Source organism: Habropoda laboriosa, unplaced genomic scaffold (genome assembly GCF_001263275.1).
Source record: "Habropoda laboriosa isolate 0110345459 unplaced genomic scaffold, ASM126327v1 scaffold178, whole genome shotgun sequence".
NCBI lineage: Eukaryota > Metazoa > Arthropoda > Insecta > Hymenoptera > Apidae > Habropoda > Habropoda laboriosa.
The window spans coordinates 27,440-50,038 of NW_017100289.1; the positions used below are offsets into that span (position 1 = coordinate 27,440).

General features: G+C 34.5%; 2 protein-coding genes and 1 long non-coding RNA gene across 3 annotated transcripts in view; 2 read left to right on the plus strand and 1 right to left on the minus strand.

Moving 5' to 3' along the window:
* Window positions 1-617, minus strand: part of LOC108573791 (V-type proton ATPase 116 kDa subunit a-like) — a gene marked incomplete at its 3' end in the record, with an annotated part of 8,886 nt that extends 8,269 nt beyond the window's left edge. The window contains exon 1 of the mRNA XM_017936266.1: window positions 501-617. Within this exon, the coding sequence (XP_017791755.1) occupies window positions 501-617 (117 nt within the window). The remainder of the gene's footprint in view (window positions 1-500) is intronic.
* Window positions 618-1,240: 623 nt separating this feature from the next.
* LOC108573795 lies at window positions 1,241-17,858 on the plus strand. Its single transcript, XM_017936269.1, has 7 exons — window positions 1,241-1,336; window positions 1,443-1,570; window positions 1,728-1,958; window positions 2,173-2,487; window positions 2,619-2,711; window positions 10,692-10,910; window positions 17,742-17,858. The coding sequence occupies exons 1-7, from the start codon at window positions 1,270-1,272 to the stop codon at window positions 17,856-17,858; spliced, it is 1,170 nt and encodes a 389-aa protein (XP_017791758.1). The 5' UTR covers window positions 1,241-1,269.
* Window positions 17,859-19,056: 1,198 nt separating this feature from the next.
* Window positions 19,057-19,892, plus strand: LOC108573799. Its single transcript, XR_001891408.1, has 3 exons — window positions 19,057-19,083; window positions 19,227-19,281; window positions 19,558-19,892. It is a non-coding gene; the product is annotated as an uncharacterized LOC108573799 (long non-coding RNA).
* The last annotated feature ends 2,707 nt before the right edge of the window (window positions 19,893-22,599 follow it).

Sequence of the window (22,599 nt, forward strand, 5' to 3'; positions counted from 1 at the left end):
ATTTTTAAATTTTAATAAATATATTATATACATACATATACATATATTTTTATGGATTTCCTACTATGCAAAATTATATAATAAAACAAAGGCATATTACTTACCTAAATCAAAGAATTGGTAACAAAATTTATGGTTATTTATATTATGCTATATACATTCTGAACGTCATTTTTAATAAAACAAAGATGTCAAATTTAAAACATACATAACTCAGTATTATTCTTTTGTATTAACAATAACATACGATGTAATCACTCACTGATTTACAATAATCAAAAGAAATTGAAGTATATTTAACATAATGTTTTGAATTTTAGAAAAATGATTACAAATGATTTGTACTTTAATTTCTCTATATTTTACAAAAGTTAAAATTAATAGTACATATTTTACAATATTCATTGATATGGAAATTGCATACATGTTTACAGGAATTATTTATGGAAATTGTGCAAATGCTAGGTAATATAATAAAAAATTCATAATACAAAACTTACATCACGAAATTGAACCAGGCCAAGTTCGCCAAGTTCTGATACACAGGCATAAGCAGCTTCACTTTGCAAAAAGAGTTGACACAAGGTCATCTCTTCGCTTCGAAAAAGCGATCCCATATTTGATTTCTCCGAGATCGTAATATGGAGAGGTTAAAAATAATTACAAATTATCGAAAAAATGAAACTAGTCCTTGCGATGTATCATTTAAAAACAATAAGAACAAATTGATAAGAATGTACGCTAATTCGAAGCAACTTTCCACTACCGAATATTTAACGGACACACCGACTTTCTGATTGCGATTGCAGAAGTAATCAATAGCGTAGTCACGAGGTAAGGTGGGCATAAATCACAAGCTGACGGTATGTCGCTACTTACATTTTCAGTTAACGCCCAAAAACTACACTAGCGACAGTTTAAAAACTATACGTAGTTCTCCATTTCCATAGAGAATAAAGTAATAAGATTCGTATACGTATTCTCAGTATTACATATTGCTTATAATGTCGAATATTATTAATTTATTATTACAAATATTGAATTATAAAATAGAAAAATCTTAAAGAAATACTTCACTTTTAATAAAAGTAATTTTAATATGTATGAAAATATGGATGTTACCTACATAACCTTGTTCTTATGAACATGTAGTTCATACATTTGCTACTACACGTCAGCACATGGTGTTTCTGGTAAAGCTCTCATTGTATTAATGTCATATGATCAATTTGTGAGTTAGTATCGAATTTTTGGGAGTGTCTTGTTTTTATGGTTATATCTTTAAAACTGAAAATGTTAAAACTATTTTTGTGTTTCATAATTGCTTTAACTGCAGGTATAAGCTTCATGTAAACTTTAAAACAATATCAAAATCTAATTTTATATTATTCAAATAATGAATAACACTCAAGAATTATAAGTGCTATTTTCTATTATTATAGTTGAAGCAAGTGGAGATTTTTTGGTTCTTCATAGTCCAAACAGTATTTTATTCAATGGAAATGAAGAAGTGGAACAAAGCTTACTTAAAGAAGTATTAGCTGCTGCTTTGGGTTTTACTGTCAAACTGGTGCATTTTTAATTTGTTTTTCATATTTTTGTTCTGTAAATATTCTGTATTCTAGTAAAAAAAAAAGTATAGAAAATGCAAAAAATTAAATACAAAATTGTATCATTAAAGATTGTAATATATATTAAATTTTAGTTGCATATTATTATTATTGTAGAGAGGAATATGGAATGGCATGTATATCACTGATCCATTTAGCCTTCCAGAAGCTGTTGTTGCAGTAGCAATAGAAGGAGTAGATTCTTTAGATATACCAAAAGGCAAAAGATTTCCTTTAAATGTTAATGAAGTTGAAGAAACTACATGGCAAGCTCTTAGAGAACGTCTTGAAGTGAGAGATAATGATAATACATTAGTGAGAATATCTTTAGGCGATGGTTTGGATGCTGTAAGTATTATGATAAAATATCATTTTTTGGTGAAATAATTAATGTTTCAATGTACTAAAATTATATATGAATATCTGATATGTTAGAGTTGCATACATTTTTTTATTTATATTCTGTATTTTGAAATTATATAATACTGATGTATTTAAAATATAAATTCATATTTTTTATAATACCAAAATGCAATTCAAATAATATATAATACTAATTCAGTTAGGACAATCTGCTCTTGGAGAACTAAAACCTACACCCATTGATGAAACATCCTTAAGAGCACTAAGTTTAAGCAAAGAAGAAGATAAAAAATTTCTTGAAGAAGTGCAGTTACTCCATGCTATTGCTAAGAAAGCACCTTCAGCGATTAAACCAGATTCAAAGTCTGATATTTATTGGCTTGTTGTATCCGGATTGAAGCCTGTTTTTGATCTTTATGGGAGCAATTCAACTACTTCTAAGGAAGCGTTATCATTGCTGAATAATGGGTTAAATGTTATATCGGATGCATTTACTCAAGCTTATGATGGTCAGGTACGAATTTATTATTCTGTGTAGTTAGTTTGTTAGCATATATTTGTTCATATAAAATTGTTCTATACTTATTACTATTTAATGATCTTTGAATATTTAATATATAAAGAGATTGGTATTTTTTAATGTAGGTATTGATTGTGGCCTTCACGAATGATGCAAGTAAAGTACATCATACCCGTTCAGTAACACTAGAAAGGCAAAAACGAGATGCTTCAGATGCGGTTTGTATTTAAAACTATATAATATGTAGAATAAATTTATGGTTATGAAAACCAAAGAATTTAACATACTAACCTTAAAGTGTTTATAGATGCAATAACATTTTATACAAAAATTGGAAGAAATTATACAATATTTCAATAATTATATATTCATTTTCATATATTTTCCGTATAATGTAACAATTAAAAGGTTATATAAATTCATATAATAACCCATTTAATGAAACAGTTTCCTGCATTTGTTAATGCATGTCAATGTCATTCAGTATAAACTAAACAATATTATGAAGGAATTTGGACAACACATTAGTTGTAATGTATTTGCTATAGCATATTTTAGCTTCTGAAGAAGCAGTTGATTGAATCTACCCTTCTCTGAAATACTGTACTTATTCTACTTATCTATTGGTTTGGATATAATGCAAATTTGTCTATAAAAATCATATGTAGAAAGTTACAATATTAAGATATTTTATATCAGATTATATATTTGTTATTATGAACTTATAATAGTGTGCATTTTATGATAAAATACATGACTATCTCTAGCATGTACATGTTAATAGCCAAAGGTTATGTTACATGTGACAATTGAATTTTACGATAGAAAGTTCTGAAAATATTAATAATAAATATTTCTAATTTTTTTAAAAAGTAAAAAAAAAACGAAATTATTAATAATAATAATAATAATATTAATAATAATAATAATAATAATGCAATGAAGGTATGTTCAAATTGTTGCATGGACAAATATTTTACTGAAAGTGAGAAATGTACTTGAAGTAGAATTAGCTTCTTGCATGTTTTTCAAACATGTTAATGAATTATGCAATACAATATTTATTACTCAGTAATTACAAACATTTTTTTGTTTGATATATTAAATCATCAAAAAATATACAACATTTCATTTTACTACAGAACAGTAAAACACAAATTCAAAATTCACATGGAACATACCTGAAAGAAGGGCATATAGTAATCAAATCATTGATTTAATTTAAGGGAGAATAGTAGAAAATGGTCCAATTTATTGTTCTTTCCATACTTAAAATTTTAATGAGACCTAATTCTATGAGTTCTAAGGAATTAGGAAAGCATAATTATTTACTGAAAATATGATGGAAAAGTTGTATAAAAGGACGGCAAATTGTTGACTTTAAATAATCATAATTTCTAAAGGAATACACGAAGTGCAAAAGTTCGAATGTTATTTTGTAAATAAAACATTATATTTTTATAATATGTAAAAAAAGCAACATGAAAAAATCAATTAACAACCAGATAAAGCAATGAATTAACGATGCAAATATTCAGGAAAATGTGTTTATAATTTTACTTTAACTGACTTGTAAAGCAGAATGTCCTTGTTATGTATTATTTTCCTCTTCTTCAAATGGTGGTTCTCCAGTAATATAATCATTGATGAAGTTTGCATGTGAATGTATAAAAGGTTGATGTCGAACAAATCCAAAGAACCATAATATAGTTGCTACAAACAAGCAACAATTCATGTGTTAACCAACTTTACATCCATAAATATGTCCAATAATTGAAGTAAGTCCACTTTTAGTTTTATTTAACGTTAAATAAACAAAATACTTTAATGTGTTGATGTAGCATGAGTGTAACTGTGCTTCAAGTAGAACTGAACATTGACTGAATCTTGATCAATACAATATTCGCGATAATTGATGAGTCAAGAAGTTGTTTCTCTTTGTAATATGAAGTCACTAAATTGATTTACGTGGTCAGGGTATTATTCCGGAGCTTTTTTTATTTGATAAGGTGAAAATGTGTATAAACAAAGATCATTAAGACTCAGTTGAAGAAAGAAATCTAGTGACGTAGCTTCGATGTGTTGACATTGCGACCAATGTGTATTCAAGCTTTTCTACTAATTTTGACATATAATTATTTATGGTTGCTTATTGGAGTATCCTGTCCATAATAAGTTGATCAAGATGTGATGTAGTTACTGGTTCAAATATAGTGTTAAGTAGAGCACAAGAGAGTTAAAAATAAGAAAATAGAGAATGCATTGTGGTGTTCTGAATAGTTTTATTAACATATTTATAACGTTGTTTTATTTTTCTAGTAATTATTTCTACACTATTTTGGGACTTTGTAATAAGTTGTGATTGGTTACACGTTACATACTCTATGTTGGTTGATTAATTATTAACAATTAAGTTGATTAGTTACATGTTATATGTTGCTCAATATTCCAATAGTTAGCTAAATAGTTCTTCTCAAAGTGTAACCATGTCATAAATGAAAGAAAGAATCAAGTTCTTACATAATGAAAATGGAGTTATGTTATCATAGTGAACATGACACTTTCCCTATGGCAGAGGCTGTCATTGCTTGAGGCATAAAATAAACATTTCAAGCTGAATCCACATGTGTATACCTGTCAAATTATCGACATATGTATACAGTTACGGTCATTAATTTCCGGCCACTATTAGAAGAGTATAACTTTTTTTAAATTCGATCAAATGACTTAAGTTTTTTAAAGAAGTTAGAAGGATTAGTTTACTAGATGACGTGTACAAAAATTTTTGAAAAAATTGTAATTTGTGGAAATCACGAAGAAAATTGTAAAGCTTAATGTTTACAACTTTTTTATATGAACTTGTTATGAAAATTTAAAACATACGTTTTGTATGTCAATTATATACATGCTGAAAATTTCATCAAAATTGGATGATGCAGAAACAAGTGATAGGCATCGAAAGATGTAAGAATCTTTAAATTTATTGCAATTATAGGCCGAAAGTCGTGAAATAGTGCGATTTTCATAATTTTTAAGTCTGTAGTTCATAGCAACGTTAACCGATTTTGAAGAAATTTTCAGCGTGTATATAATTGACAGATCTACAAAACGTATGTTTTAAATTTTCACAAGCTCAGATAAAAAAGTTGTAAACAGTGATCTTTACAATTTTCTTCGCGATTCTCACAAATTGCAATTTTTTGAAAATTTTTTTGCACTCGTCATCTAGCATACTAATCCTTCTAACTTCTAAAAAAGCTCAAGTCGTTAGGTCCAATTTAAAAAAGTCACACTATTCTAAAAGTGGCCGAAAATTAATGACCGCAACTGTATTTGTCGTTAATAATTATTTAACTGGAAAACCATCATCTAAAAAAGAGAAGAACAATACATAACACCTACGTTCTGCTTTACAAGTCAATTAGAGTAAAACTACAAGCACATCTTCCTGAATATTTGTATCGTTAATCTATTGCTTTTTATGGCGGTTAATCAACTTTTTTTATGTTGCTTTCTTACGTACAATGAAAATACAGATTTTGATGTACGAAAAACATTGGAATTTTTGCATTTTGTAACATTCATTAGAAGTTATAATTATTGAAAATCAATAACTTCCAATTTGACATCTAATGCACCTTTCCCTTTATCTGCTTTTCTCCAAATTTCCCATAGTATTTCCAGTAAATAATTATACTTACTTAATTCCTTGAAACTCAGAATAATATCTCATTAAAATTTTAGGTATAGAAACAGCAACAAATTTGGTCATTTTCAACCCCCTTCATTTGCACATAGTATGTACTAATTGCAGTCACTTACATACACTTATAAACAACAATTTTAACAAAAATTGGTTAAATACGTACCGATATTAATTTTATTTTATTAAATAACATAACCTTTAAACAGTTTAAGGAAATTTAACATACAGGGTGAGTCACGGCACCTAAATATCTCTGTTAAGAGTAAAGATAGGAGAAAATGATGTTGAAGAGGAAAGTTGTGCTGTTGAAGGGGGTAAACAGATCTTCTGATTGACACTATCTTCAAGGTTCTTTTAAAGGTCATCGATGGTTTTTTAAATGGGACCATATATTTTTGACTTCATAGCGTAATCACTGATGTCAAGACGAGTTCAACGATATAGGATATTATGACCTTGAAATTACCTTGGACTCAGAAATCTAAGTTCGACCAACGAAAATATTGTGGTGTGAAATTTGGTTTCTTAAACCATTAGGCTTCACTTATAGCAATAACGTGTGTGTTGTTAATGGAAGGCGATCTCTGAATGTACACTAACATGATTATCAACAATGTTCAGGTAGGTACAGTCTGTGATTGCCGTTGAATTGTTGCGGTAATGTATCAGTTTATCGATATACGTTTAACAATGTATTACTAAAAGGAAAAGGAGATCGACCTGATTTTTATTTATCATGAAAGTCGTCAGTGCTTACCGGCTGACTTACATAAGCTGTCTGGCTGTACAAAGATCAATTTCCTGATCGTAATGGTCCATCCCTTTCTAGTTATTTATATTAAAAAGTTTAGTGAGCGTTGAAAGTAAAGTGGTAGCGTTGAAAGTAAAAAACTTGTGAAAGTGAGAAGTGCAACACATGAAGCAAATGCGGTTAGTGTTCTTGCTGCAGTAAATGTAAATTCTCACGTAAGCAGTAGACAGCTCGCTCGAGTAAGTGGCGTTAGCCAATTAAGTATTGTGCGAATACTAGATTTACACAAATTCCACCCACAAAATAATTAGGTCTTATACATCTATTTCATCGGAAACGGTTGAGAGGGTACTTCAAAGTCCTGCAGAATTTTTAATTACTCAAGGTATTGTTTAATTTAATCAAAATTTGATTACACATTTTAAAGTTGTCATTACTTAATCATAAAATTTTTTTCATCCAAAGTCATTTCATAGTATCCTATATTGTTGAACTTGCCTTGACATCAGTTACTATGCTATGAAGTCAAAAATATATGATGTCCTTTAAAAAGCCATCGATTACCTTTAAAAATCCTTAAAGATAACGTTAATCAGAAGATGGAAAATTTCCATGCCACGAATATAACATCTATGGTATAATTTCTTTTTACATAATATGAAGAGATGTCTCTTCTTTCGTACAGATATTCGAAGTGAAATCTGATAGAGTGATGGGATGCTATCAAAATCATTATTTTCTCTCGTATTTCTTTGTGTGGTTGAAACATTGATTTGTTTGTACTAACATATTTTCAAAACGAAAACATTTGACTTTTAACCGATTAACTTTATTAACCGATTAACTATATTATATTAACTATATCGGTTGTCTTATTTTCAATTATTTGTGCAGATAGAAGTTTTAAATCAAGATAATCATTGTAATTTTTTTTACAATCACGAAGGTTTTGATTTAGTTTTTGTCGATTTAGTTTTGTCGTTACATTTATTCATTTATGAACACAATACATCAATAAATGGGTACATCGGCTAACGCTAATGCTGGTGGCACGTAAAACTTAGAAGCTGATATCTCGATAATAATTTACGCGAAAACCACAAGTATGCAGTGTTTTGAAAACGATTCGATGTCAGCTATAAGAATACATAATCAAAAATGTACATTTCCACTTAAAAACTTAAACGTGACCTTTACAGGGCCTTTCAAGATCATTGCAAGGTCAAAAAAATACCAGAACCTATATACCTCCTGTCGCCCTCTATACCCTACAACTTTCGTTTGAAATATTTTTTTGTATTACTCGTAGTTTTTGAGATATTTCTGTGTTTTGAGATAAACCAGACATACTGTATAAGTAACCACACACAGGTCTCTGCTTCGAATGTGTGATATCGTTTGTCTTTTGCATCAGTCACATGTGTGTGGGTTTGGCTCGTGCAGATAGTCAATTGCAAATCAAGAAAGTGTTTGAATATCCGAATCAAAATCGAGCACGTGAAAAGGGATGAAGGAAAGATAGTGAGGATAGGTGGAAAAGGAAAAGTAGAGAGCGTTTCATCTTGGGCCTCATAGTGAACTCGTTACTAAGGCTTTCTAGGATGTCCGTGCCTTAGACGCGGGAGGGACTGGAAGGACTCAGGTCAGAAGTTATATATATACAAACGGGAGCCTTTATGAGGACTAGCGAGAACTCGTGGTTAGTTCGTCCCTCTGGTGGCAGAGCGTAGAAGGGTCACTATACACGTATCTTTACACTCGGGTATTCGAATCTAAATTAACACTCCGACAGCGACGCCTGGATCCATTCGGACCCCATACTGTAAGCGTATAACATTTCGCTTCATCGGTACTGGAAACCGAGTGTTATATATGTAAGGAACCGACGGAAATATTTTGAGGAACCCAACGGGAATCGAACCTGGGACCTTTGGGGCATAGCAAGCCGAGGCTTTGTGCACTACGCCAACTACTCCCTCTCTATTTTCCCTTGTCGAAAAATATTTTTTTTTTATTCCGTATTCTATTCTTATCGCTGGCCATTATTATCCATACCATGACTTGTAGAAATAAGCAAACACACATAATACGATACGAGCCTACGTTGGGGTCCGAATAGACCCAGCACCGCCGCTCGCATAGTCACCCGACGGACGGCCCGTCGTCCAAGTGTTAAATAAGTATCCGGATATCCGAATATAATTTTTATGGATATCCAAGTACTCGGATACTCAAAACTCGGATATCCGCAAATCCGAGCAATAATAAGAGCCCTTAGTCATTGTCGACCAACGTGATATACACTATCTTTGACCGGCAACGTTAGCTTTTAAACTCGTGTCAAAAAAGTCACATCACGATTAATGGGTCTGTAAAATTTTTTGCTTGAAAAGGTTAATACAAAGGTTTCTTAAATAGGAAACCTCTGTTAATTTCTTCCACGTGCAACTGTTGACCCTTCTACTTATAGTCCAGGTTGTTGTCTACTCTTCTAGGAGAAAAAACAATCTCTTCAACGCTCGTATTGCGATACCTTTTCGACATTTTTGTAGTTGCGGACTATTGTAACGAATTCCGCTATATTCCCGCAGTTCGTTTTTTTCGTTATACCAGGCACCACAAGTAAAGACGTTCTCTTCCTAGAGACCTTCCAGAAACTGTGCGAGTTCTTCTATCGCCTGGACTGTTCCCGCAAATCGACCGGCACCTCCCTCATTCCTCCGCCCGTAGGCTTGGCGGTGCCAGGGGACCACGCCCGGCCTCTCGCGGCCGTAGATACCCTGACCAGGGCGTTTCGGCGCCCCGGTCGTGGGGGGGAGGAACTCCTCCCCCACTTCTTATCCGGAGGACCGGCCTAACCCCTCCGCCGGGCCCTCCGGATCCGCCTCCGACCGCTATTTATCAATATACAAGTGTGAGCAGAAGCAACAGTTTATATGGAATCTTTAAATTCATTCTTCTCGAAAACTAAGCTTTTTATAAAAAAATGTTATTCTTTATTTTCAATTTATTTTTACGTGTAAAATCATCCCATGCCCGGCTGTACCACTTATCCTGCCTCACTCTGTATATAACTATAACATATTCAACATATAACAAGAGTGTACTCAAACAAAAATTCCTTATACTTTATGCAAAATTGATAATTTACTCTTTTGGTATTAATTATTAAAATTATTTCTATAAGATACGCGACAAATTGTATGTAGCAATTCAACAGCATTATTACTTAATATTATGACATCAGAATTTCTATCGAGGGCATTATAAATTTTTCCGAATTTAATTTGTGAAAGATATATCTTTGTATAATTAGGATATAGCACATGATTATTATAGAATACGTATTACATTGAATTGCTGAAGTATTTTAGTACGCAAAGAATACGAGTTTATTTACAAAAGAAAACATGAATAAAAGTGACGTTAAGGAGAAATAAATAGTTTTATAAAAATGAGTATTTTCATAAAGTAGTTATTTTATCAAAAGATTAAATGTTATGATGTTACATTTTCACAGTAGTCGTCATAGTAAGTTAAAATGTCGAGGTAACAGAAATGCAAGCAGATTATAAGGTGATGAATAAAGTTTTGCTCTAATTTTGTTTTCATTTCATACGTTAATATTAGCAAACATATCTTATATAAAATACAAGATCGACAACTACTGTGACTAACTTAGATTTGGATTATTTCGAGTTCTGCAACATATGTTGCTTACATAAACACATGTACTTATAGCAAGACGATCAACGAGGTGAAAAGAAAAATGTACAAGGCGAAGGAGATGTAACTGTGGTAATAATAGAACCAGAAAATATTACTAACGAATTGTTAAGTGAAATAATCAATTCTACTGAGAATATTGAGTCGCCTTATGATAGTGGATTCAGTGATCATGATCAGAATTTGACTAATACGGAACATATAATAAATTCCAACACACAAAGTATAGGACAGGTATGGCAAACAGCTTAACATGCATTCTAACATTTCGTTTCGCATATTATTTGAAAAAGTATACGCATTGTATTTAGTCAAAAAAAAAAAAAAGAAGGGGATTCGCTTATTGGAGGAATGATGAATATATCTCGTTTATTTTAGCAGTATATGTTTTATAATGTAAGGGAATATACTTTAGCTTTTATATTTTGTTAGCATAACAATTATCACATATTTTATTATTAATAATTGTTTCGTTGAAAAAAAAAAAACATTGGTATTATCTCATGTATGCTTTCATTGAATTGTGTACAATTTTGATAAGTGTATTATTACATAAGATGTTTCAAATTAATGGCATAATCTGAAAACTGCGATACGTAAGGTATCTAACAAAATTGAATTTTCCTAATTACAAATTGATGATTCTTTGCTGATCTTCAATTGAAAATTTGGTGTTTGAAGTATAAGTATTTAAAATGTTCAAATAAGACGTTAACGCATGTTGTTAAATCATTGACGGCCGTTCGAATGGAACAATATGTTATCGCGTATGAGAAGCATCGTTAAACAAACATTTGTGTGTCGCATTTCCGTGGACAGTACATTGATATATTCTGTCATTATCTTTGCAAAATTCTCTACACTTACACTATACACTTCTCTCACTTGTATGATTTTAAGTTGTTTTATCATTTAATTACGCAAAACATCTCCATTTCTATCACAACACCGAAACAAATATCTATTTACAACAATTTATTTTAGATTACGTAGATAAGGACACAGTAGTATGTGCATATGTTCAAAAAATGCAATATTTGTATGTGATGCGTATAAATATTTCTTTCTGAACATGTAGAATTATAGATGCAGCAATGCGTTAATAACGTTAATAGTTTGTTCAACTTGTTTCTATAATTTATCTAGGCCTGCAATGAGACTGAAGCGACAGTTGTTGTGATTACTGAAATCTAAATAAATATGAACAATACGATAATTCACTTTCGTGAAAATTATCACAATGAGAACGAAAAAAGGGAAACTAAGAAAGGTACAAAGTAAATTGAACAAATTATTAACGCATCGCTTAGTAGTGTTATCTACTTTAAGGGGACCGAAGAGAATATCTGTATCATACATATTTCTTTTTTAAAACATTATCCTTAATATGCTGACATTGGAAGTTCTTGTTCCTATATGCACTTTACATATGCACACAAAGTGTTCCATGCTTTTCCCAATACACCGTGCTAGCACGTTCTACGAATAAAGTAGGAAAAATATGTGATACGGGGTGTTCCAGTTTGTTTCCATCAAACTTTGTTAGTACGTTCTATGGCAGGCTTGGGCGACTGGCGGCTCGCGAGTCGTAGACGACTCCTCCCCCTATTCCTACCCCCCTCCCCCCACCAAACTCCGGTGGAGTATGGGAGGAGATTGGGGAAATTAGGAGTGTATATGTAGGACAGAGGCGCTTAACTTGTTGCTCACGAGCAAATTTCCCCTCCCGAGGTTCCCCCACTATGCGACTGAGGTGGTCTCGCTCGTCGAGGTGGGAGGAGCACGCGAGGAGTCCTCCCACCATAACTCCAGCGACTGCCTTTTATTACTGCCTGTCACTTAACAGCACAGCACATTAACAGCATCAGATCAACATCAACGTATTCGCACTATTGTGCGATCAAATGTGGATGCGTCCACCTATCCATAACAGCACAGCATCGGTACTCCGCCGCATTTGTCAAATATCTTTATTAAGTCATTAATATTATTATTGTCTAGTTATACATACATTACGTTTATCTACTTACACGTCTTTACTCTACGTCATCACTAACGGCTCTGACACGCTCGTCCGTGTTCCAAAAAGCAGTCGTCTCACACACACCTTGCATCTCGCCCTATGCCAATCACCGCCGACAAACGTTGGCGCTATCGAGTGCCGCTACAAAGAGCACTACAATGAAGCACTTAGAACTTATGTTTATGTAACATTTTTCCCTTACTTTCACTCGTAGAACATGCTGGCGAGAGAAACCTGGGACACCCTGTATGTCTTTATACATAACATTGTTAAGAGAAAATAAACAGAAGTACTTTCTGGGGGTGTGCCGGTGCCCGAAATCACTGACTCGTGTTAGGCTGGAATAAATCGGGTAGAACGTAGGATAAGAAACTAAGCTGCATAAAATTTCAGTTTCCTTCTCTCGAACGGTTTTTGAAATATTTGAAAATAATATTTCGATTTTGTGCTTATTTTAAAGCCAAAAGATTACCTTCTCCAAATACACAAGATAGGGCACGTGTTTGAATGACTTCAGCGAGAATTAGAACAAACGAATGTTACATGATTCGAAGGTGGCTATATAATGTACTACTCCTATTCAATTTTCCTTTACAACCGTATCTTTCAAGATCTTGTTTGAAAGTAAAGATAAAAAGTTTCTTGCGTATATGTAAATATCTGTCTCTGTATTTAGTTAAGTGTTCGGTTAACCAAAAAAGAAAATAGGTATGTATTATACGTCTGAACGATCCTCAAGTACTTAAGTCTTTCAGAATTTTAAGCATTTATATGTGGCACCAGTACTTTCTGGCTTTTGAACTGATCCTGCCCGACTTTTTCTTACCCAACAAATTCGGGCATCCGACGTACCAGATTACCCCCACATGCCTAGTCTATTCCATAACACTGTGCAGTACTGCACAACGAATGTACGAAAATATTCGTAACAGTAACAAAAACATATTGAGAACTTCAGAAATACGCTGCTTTATCTGACACACTTGCTTCTATGTGAATATATATTTAATTATAATGTCATGTTTGATGCATACTTGTAGAGCTACATGTTTCGTCGCCTGTTTTTCTAAGTGGTATGCATTGAAAATATATTACTTAAATTTGTATTTCTTAGATGTTGGAAATGGATTTCTAGATTGTAACATATTATAGAACTTAGAAAGTTTTCTTTCTTTTTAGCTTATATTATTAAGTTTGGCTTATACTATTTAGTGTTTCGTATATATCACACATCGTATAGGATTTAGGGAGAGGAATGATTTACTTAACATAGCAATTCGAAATTACTCATAAAGTACTCGTGTACAGAAACAAGTTTCCAATAAATTTGCTTACATATAGAGTAAAATGCTTTATATTTTTTTGCGGAAATTGAAAACAGAATTCGATTATTGCATCAATTTCGGCTTTACTAAGGATTATTAACTTGCTCTTCGAATCATCATAAAAGGGAAAGTGCCCATCCTAAATACGTATTAAAAATGACGATTATTATTAATATGAGCAACAATATTCAATTTCAATTTTGACGCTGTTCGACCTTATATATGTGTTTAAAAAAATTGATCGAATGTGGTCCATTCCTTGATCTCTCCTCCACAACAGGACCGATCTCGAAGTTGCTCTATGTGAATTGGTCAGATAAACTCGAGCATGGAGCGATATTGGAGTAGTAGACCACACTTATAACACTGTGCAGAGATGAGAAGTTGGCTGACATAAAGCTGCATCCTTACTGAAGCAACAACGAGTGACTTTTTCTTGCTGTTCCATGTATCTTGACAAAATCAGCTCCTATCTCCTGCTTCCATTCCCAAAAAATGGGAATCACGCCGCAACACGTGGCAATAAAAACAAATGCTCCTCCAGTTGTAAGCTTTGTCGCCCGATTCACAACACAATATGTCGAGCGATATTGCTGGTCTACAATTTGTGTCAGCTTTTCGTATAATAGGATCGATACCATGAAGTAGATATTCTAGGTCTCCTTCATTTGTCCATCTGTTAATCTGTCAATGCATACATAAGCTGAATGCCTTCGAATTTAAGTCTAAACTTGGTCGAACTCAGACTTTTCGTTTCTTCTCTTTTTTACCACTGATAAGAATAAATGCTGCAACTGCAAGGAGCAAATCTTCTTCGGTCATCGTTACCAGCTTGGAAGAAACTGCCTTGCATGTGGACAACTTGTTGCTAGCAACGAATGTAGTCTTGAAATCGAAACAAAATCCAAATGTTCCTCGGATTATGTTGCTTCAGTGTGGACAGAGTGTTTCTATAAGTTGGTGTTTGTTGGAAATGTTTTGGAACATGCAGAAAGTTCCTCGTTGCTGCCATATACGCAGCTTAAGGAATACGGGTCTGATTGGTTATAGCGTGATGGGCCCACCTTCTCTTACACAATCACGAAGACAGGGCACATGCATTTTTGTTATTGGCCGAAACGGTCAATGTTAATCAAAGCGTGATGAAAAGAACAAGCGGGACACGTCAAAATTGAACGGGATAGATCGAAATTCGAAACATGAGCGTAAACGTGGATTCAGAGCGTACCCCCCTTGAAATGTATTCTTGAAATGTATCCACCGTAGATATAGAAATCCTACAGGGTGTCAGCGTAGGCTGCTAAAAACCTTAAGGTGGCGGCTTCAAGAGCGTCAAAGGTGGTGACAGGATGAACGAGCGGTATCCTATCCCTCTTGCACCTATGCCAGCGGTTTCCAACCTTTATGCTACTACGCCTCCCCGAAAAAACATTTCTTTCCGCGCCTCCCCACCTTTTATTTTTTTAATAGATACAATAATATAGACACGTTTTAATTTTTTATTAAAAAGTTTTGGCGCCTCGCAGGTTGGAAACCGCTGCCCTATGCTGTCTCGCTAGGCATTTTCTTATCTCTGCATAGCACTTACTTTGAGCAACTATCCTGTAGTGGAGCACTGTATGAATATAGTAGCGATCGCCCGGCCTGAAAAAGTAATATAGTGACCGTACGTGCTGAAAAAAGTACCAACGTACTAACACATGCCTACAGTCCGTCCAACGAGTGGAGTTGGTAGAAGTAAACAAACGCACGTGATTGGAACAGAAGCATACTCACACACTTCAGATACGGTAATACTAAAGCCGAGAAGTCGAAGCTGTCGCATGCAACCCCATGACTCCGGCCCACTAGGATCTTCACTCTAAGATGAGATACTACCTTCTGGCTCCTCCAGGACACTGCCTATCATGGATAGGACCCTTTCTTCCCTCCTTCCTTATTCTCACATTCCTTCGAACAATTGCAAATTAAGATCACCTAAAGATAAGGTACTCTCCTCGCGCTCCTCCAGGACACTGTCCATCGCGGATAACACCCTTTTTTCCCTTTTCTCTCGCATTCCTTCGACCAATCAGAAATTAAGAAAACCTTTTCCATATGCTCCTCGGAAAAGATTGACATCCCAAATATAATGTCATCTACCCAGAGATGCGCTTCGGAAAACTATCCCCACTTAACCTCCAACTATCCTAAGGGAGAACGGCCTTATATACAGACCCTTGGAAGGAGCAGGGTCACTTAGAAATTCTTGCAAACGAGTGTGGAACGAACCTGTGTTCATATTGTATCCAGAAACGTTGTAAAAAGTGTGAAATACGTAGCGTCGGTGTTTATTAACGCGTGCCACGAGGGCTCAGCAGACACGGCCCCCATGGGCGTGGAATTAAGATACGCCCAATGAACGCGGTCGCCCGAGAAGACCTTACACGGGAACAAAACGGACGCCTATCCTTGCAGAGACGTTACGGGTTGAACGGAGTGGCTTTCCAACACCCCTACCAATTCTCCAGATTGGTACCAGAGCTGTCTTGACGCAGCTCACCCGCTGGCAGCGTGGAAAAAGGACCACCTGACCAGCATGCGGTCTAACCACTGCTCCCTCGAAATACAGTAAAAACTTCTACAATCCAGAGTAATCTTAGGACAAAGCAAGCCCTAACAATGACCCGTGTAAATCCGCACCTGAATTATCGTTCACCAGCCAGTAGCTGGAGTCCCTTGCATCTATCACGTGCTTAACACGCGAATGTTTTGTTTACGTCTACCGACTCGATTTGTTGGACAAACTATACCTACGAGCTCACCACTACCGTTGTTCCCCACTCCATTCGTGATTGTCGACGTCACTTGCCCCGGCTGCTGCTTCCAACTCTGCTTGGAGCAACGAAAAGCTTCCTTGCTCCCGAAACGGCTGCCTGAGCAGCCTTGCTCTGCAAGATGAGCTTTTGAAAATGACGTAGCAACTTCGCGTACCTAGAAGAAACAAATGAAAATCATTTTCATGTTCTTGTTATAGTGCATAACAGATTGGTCTTAAGTAGTTGCCTGTTCGTATAATGATATTAAAAAATTTTAATAAATCTACCGACAGTATTACATTATGATATTCAACACAAAAATACAACAACTCTTACAAAATATCAATCATGTGTATTTTATAAATTAGAAAACGTTCTTCAGTAGTTAGCCGTCATTGTGTAAATAGCGTATGAAGAATAATTACAGTGCTGCATGGTACTATTCAAAGCTTGTAATTTTTTCATACTACGAGTACTTCACGAGTGATTTTAGATTGTCAGACTTAGATGAATTATGACATAGACGCATTATTAAATTTGCTGAATTACACAATGCTTCTTAGTAACATTTCGATACTTTAAGTTTTTCTTTCATTGTGCATGAAAATTGCAATGCACAGTTAGATCGTAGAATAATATCGTATAAGAAGAATGTAATAAAGTTTATTGAAAAAAGCAAAAGAAACATTTAAGGAGTGAAATGGTATTTATCTTAATTTTATTACTTAATCATAAAATTCAAGATTTTTGCAAGATTTATAGCAATGTATCAGCTAGAATTTATACAATAAGCGTAGAATGTTTTGTCTATCGTTGATAGTACAAAATCTGAAGTATGTTTAATAAAGACATTTAGCAATGAAAAATTTTGCTTCTACGGTGATGTATAATATTTTATACATCGAGTTTTTTGTTACAGATCCAAATCTACTCAATTGGCAAAAAATATTCGGAGAATTATCCTGTCATCTTTAATATTTTCTTATGGTTTGGAATTGTTTTTGTCTTTTCCCTTCTTGCTATTTGCAGTATGTAATCATATTAGTTACCATTTCTGAGATGGATCCTGGAAGAGATTCTATAATATACAGGATGACGTCCAATCGCATGAAGAAGGACAATTAAATGTAAATAAATGTTAATAATCTTCAAATTAAAAGGTATTCTAAATTTAAGCTGTACTTAATTTATCAACTTCGTTTCAATAAGCACATAAAACTCCATTCCGTAAGATACTTGAACCAATAGAATATTTCTTTGCACATTAGTAATATAATCAACCACTGTACCATGTTCATATATGTACAATAGTTGTAAAAATGAAATCGTCTGTTATAAATTGTTTAACAATAACGCCAATTAGTTAATATCTCTTTATTGTATATTATATATAACGATTAAACGACTAAGTCATATCTATATGTACCAATGTATAAAAATGTTCAAACAAGTTATTAATTAAGTCTGTTGTAAATGACTATGAATAATGGCAGGGCATATGTTCAAATATGAAGTTACATAGAATAAAGGAACGTAAATTAAATCAAACATTTTGTGAATTGCATTAATTAAATACTGTGTATATATTTTGCATCTTTAATTAACAGTTAGGTACGAGACATGTAAATAGGTTTTGCGACAAAGTACGGTAACGTGAGAAACAAGAAGACCACTCAGAGGTTAAAGGGCCATGAAACTCTTCGCGCACGATGTCAGGGGCCCTCGCCAACTGAACAGGACTAGTTTCGCGACGAGGCCTTTTTAATAATGAAGGAACCGACAAAAAAATTTTGAGAGACCCAACGGGAATCGAACCCGGAACCTTTGGCTTGGCAAGACGAAGCTTTGCGCACTACGCCAACTACTCCCTCTTTATTTTCCCTTGTCGGTTTCCTATTTGGGTATGGAGGCCCCGATACTACAATAAACCGAGACTTTTTTGCCTAAAAAAGTCAGTCACGATTCAATATCTAACGAAATCATTGCGCCTTGAGTGCTCGTATGATGTGTACGGGGACAACTCTCCAACGCGTATCGACTACGACGACTTGTGCCAGCCACGAGGATTAAAGTGCGCTTCAGCATCACCACCTCTTGCTTTCCTGGACTGAGAGATCCTATCAGCAACTATACTACGGTAGTAGATTGCTATTGGGAAGAGCGCAAGCGGCACGTCTGCATCCACCATATTGGTATCACCCTGGTATTCGTTAGTTCATGTTCCACTGCAGCCAGGCATGTACTGACTGATTCTCTAGACGGTGAGTTAAATCTGTCTTCGATTATGACTAATCCAAAAAAGTTTAAAATTGGCGAGTTGTCCTCGCCTGCTGTTTCACACATAGGAACTGATTACTGCAATGCTCCAACCAAAAACCGATTAGCGTTTTGTATTGTTTAACAGGCTCTATCATCGTGTGGTGCGATTTTTGCGGAAGTGCATCTGTTTCGTCGTGCAGGTACGAAACACGCGGGGTCTTCGTTAAAAGAGTATAAATATAAAAAAAATAGGATGGTATTTTTGGAAAATCGGATAGACATGTGTTGTACAATGCCTTTAAGGATATTCTGTCGAAATATGAAGCAAATCTGTCGATTAGTTTCTAAAATATGAGAGCTACGGCAGAGAGGGCAGTTAAATTAATAGCAGATTATAATAAATTAATAACGAAAGAATTGAAAAGAACTCTCAGAAGCGTGCAAAATATGTTAATCTCGATAATGTTGTATATAAGTGGTTTCAGCAACGAAGATGTCATCGTACAAGAAAAATACATCAGCAGTGGATGGTTGCAAAAATGGAGAAATCAATTTGGTATTCGACAACTTACGATGTGTGGAGAAAAGTGATCGCCAGACAGCAACGCTACACAATTCATACAGGATATACAAACACAGAAAATCCGTTCTTTTTAGAGCCATCGTGATGTACATAGTCCACGATATACCGAGCAACCTCCCCGCGGTGTATATCGGATAGCGCTAACGCCGGCGGCATATAAAACCTGGAAGCTGATATCTGAATAACAATTTACGTAAAAACCACAAGTATGCAGTCTTTTGAGAACGTCTCGATGTCAGCTACAAGAATACATACTCAAAAATATACGTTTCCATTTAACACGTTGACTGCCACGCCAGATTTACACGTTGCACCACAAGAAAATTTTCATTATTCTAAGCATAATTTATTATTATTACTTTTTATAATTCAAAATAATGTCTAGTTAGCTATGACTTTCGAAATTTTTAGTTGACGATATTTATTTTATTTTAATTATTCTAAATATTTGAGGCACTCCGGTCACTAATGACCATCATGGCCCCATCGAGGTAACAATCTTAGGTCACAGGTGAACAACGTGGCAGTTAATGTGTTAAATACTTAAACGTGTCCATTACAGAGCATTGCGAGATCAAACAAATACCATAACAATATGTCGCCCCCTATACCGAACAACTTTCGTTTGAAATGTTTTTTTGTATCATTCGTAGTTTTCGAGATATTTCAGTGTTCTGAGATAAACCGGACATACTGTATAAAGTTTAACAGAAAAAGAAAATTAAAATAATAAATTGAACTGTGCTACCACAGTATTACGTTTGCTCTCCCGTAAATTATGAGCATTTCAATTTTTTCCTCATTACCATAATGATCTATGATTTAACTATTTTTTCGGAAGATGACAAATGTATTAACTTACATCATCGAGAGCGATCAGTAGTGGATACGAAACGTTTCAATGTTTATAAATGTCATGCCAAAAGTCAGACCAATTCGATCACACAACACCGTGAATGTGTATGACAGTGTAGGATTTTTTTTTTAAATACATTTTTCCACCATTCCTCCTGTTCTAATGACAAAAGAATGTATGTTGCGGTGTATGCCGTATTTGTCCTTTTGTTCGCTAAAAGATAGGCGAAAAAAAATTATAGGATTCCATTTATGAAACTAAAGGTGACCTTGATAACTTTGAAAAAATGTCCTACGAAACATATACTACAATCAGCCTGTAGATTCCACTAAACCAAGGTATTTACAGAAAGAGAATTTGTATTGGTCCAGTAGTAAAGGAAATAATTAAAGAGATCAAGTTATGTTGTCCACCCTGTATAAAATATTTTTTTTTATTGATCCCAAACAAAAAAAACTCCACATAGAGAGTTATATGGCTTTACATTGACTTTTGCATACAATTCTTACATTATTGGTTTACTATTTCTCGAGGTGCTTGAGGTTTCAAATGACAATTGTAGAAAATTTAGTATAAAATGTTTATTAGTGTTCCTATGTCCCTAACTATTTTGTAATTTTATACAAATCAAAATATTAAGTATTCAGTATGAATATTATAGATACTTTAATATGTAACAGATAGCAATACTAAATCATAATTATAAAAATTTAAATGTATGGTAAAAAATATGAACACTATTTAAATGCATTAAAATTTATAACAATTGAAAAAGAGAGTAGGCTAAAAAAATGTTACACTTTATTGAATACTATTTTTGTTGAAAAATATTTAAACACATGGCAAAATATTTTAGCAGTGAATACTTAAGTCCATGAGCACTCTAAATTAGTTAGGCACACTATACAGGTCTGTGACGCACATTGCTATAGTGTTCCCACCACTGTTCTCGCCGCTAATGTCCGTATAAGCACGAGTTGCCTATACCTGCTACAATTGAAGGCACTTGTTTGTCATAATAATGCTGTAACGGGGTTTTACTTTTGTCTATCCTCTGCTTACAAGATTATAATGTATACAGCAGAGAACGACGAGGAAATCAAGAGGGCGTCTTGGCTCTAGGCGTAGATTCCGGGTTTATCGGCCGGAGAGGTCGATTGATATATCTGAAATATCATAAACGTTTTAAATAAACCTTTTTTTAACCAAGGTGTCCCGTAAAGAGTGTAACACCTGGAAATGGGGGGTTGCTGGGGTGACTCTGGACAACTTTTTCCTTTACCAAAATATTGGTTGAAGCTTCATTTTTGAATTATTATCGAAAAACACTGGCCAATCAGAGCACGCGTAGAGCCCGCGCCAGCCACGGGAGCACAGAGACTCACCCGCGCGCGATCGTGAACAAACGCACTGGCACAGCGTGGGAAGCGAGAAAATCACTTCTACTGTTTTCGACGATATTATAAAAAATAACTCGTTGCTACATCGTAATCGCAAAATAGCCAAATTAGTGTAATTTATGACACTGAGGTGGGTGAGGAAACGCCGTTACACTGTTTTCACCTCAATTTATTAAGATATACATAAGTGTGATGGTAGATGTACAATTCGCCCGGAAAATACAATCGTTTTATGCGTTAACTGGCCCTGCGGCAGCGGTTCGGCGGGTACGTCTCGCCGATTGGTGGAAGAAAAACCGCACGCTTCCTTCGATACCCACGCTGTGCCAATGCGTTTGTTCACGATCGCGCGCGGATGAGCCTCTGCGCTCCCGTGCCTGGGCGCGGGCTCTACGCGTGCTCTGATTGGCCAGTGTTTTTCGTTAATAATTCAAAAACGAAGCTTCAACCAACATTTTGGTAAAGGAAAAAGTTGTTCAGAGTCACCCCAGCAAGCCCCCATTTCCGGGTATTACACTCTTTACGGTACACCCTGTATAACCTCATTTTAGCGAGGTTCTCTTTAAGTGATACTTGCATCTACAAATTTTAACGAATAAAAGTGATTTTTGGTTTCTGAATTTACAACAAACTCGACGTTCGTTTTCACAACTGTTAAATGTTCTTTTATACTTATAAT

Bases quoted from the DNA above. Each gene is read 5' to 3' on its own strand.
- LOC108573795 (XM_017936269.1), top strand. From the start codon at position 1,270: ATGGTTATATCTTTAAAACTGAAAATGTTAAAACTATTTTTGTGTTTC. The intron at 1,959-2,172 runs GTAAGTATTATG...ATACTAATTCAG, and splicing joins TAGGCGATGGTTTGGATGCT to TTAGGACAATCTGCTCTTGG. The intron at 2,712-10,691 runs GTTTGTATTTAA...ATGTACTTATAG, and splicing joins AACGAGATGCTTCAGATGCG to CAAGACGATCAACGAGGTGA.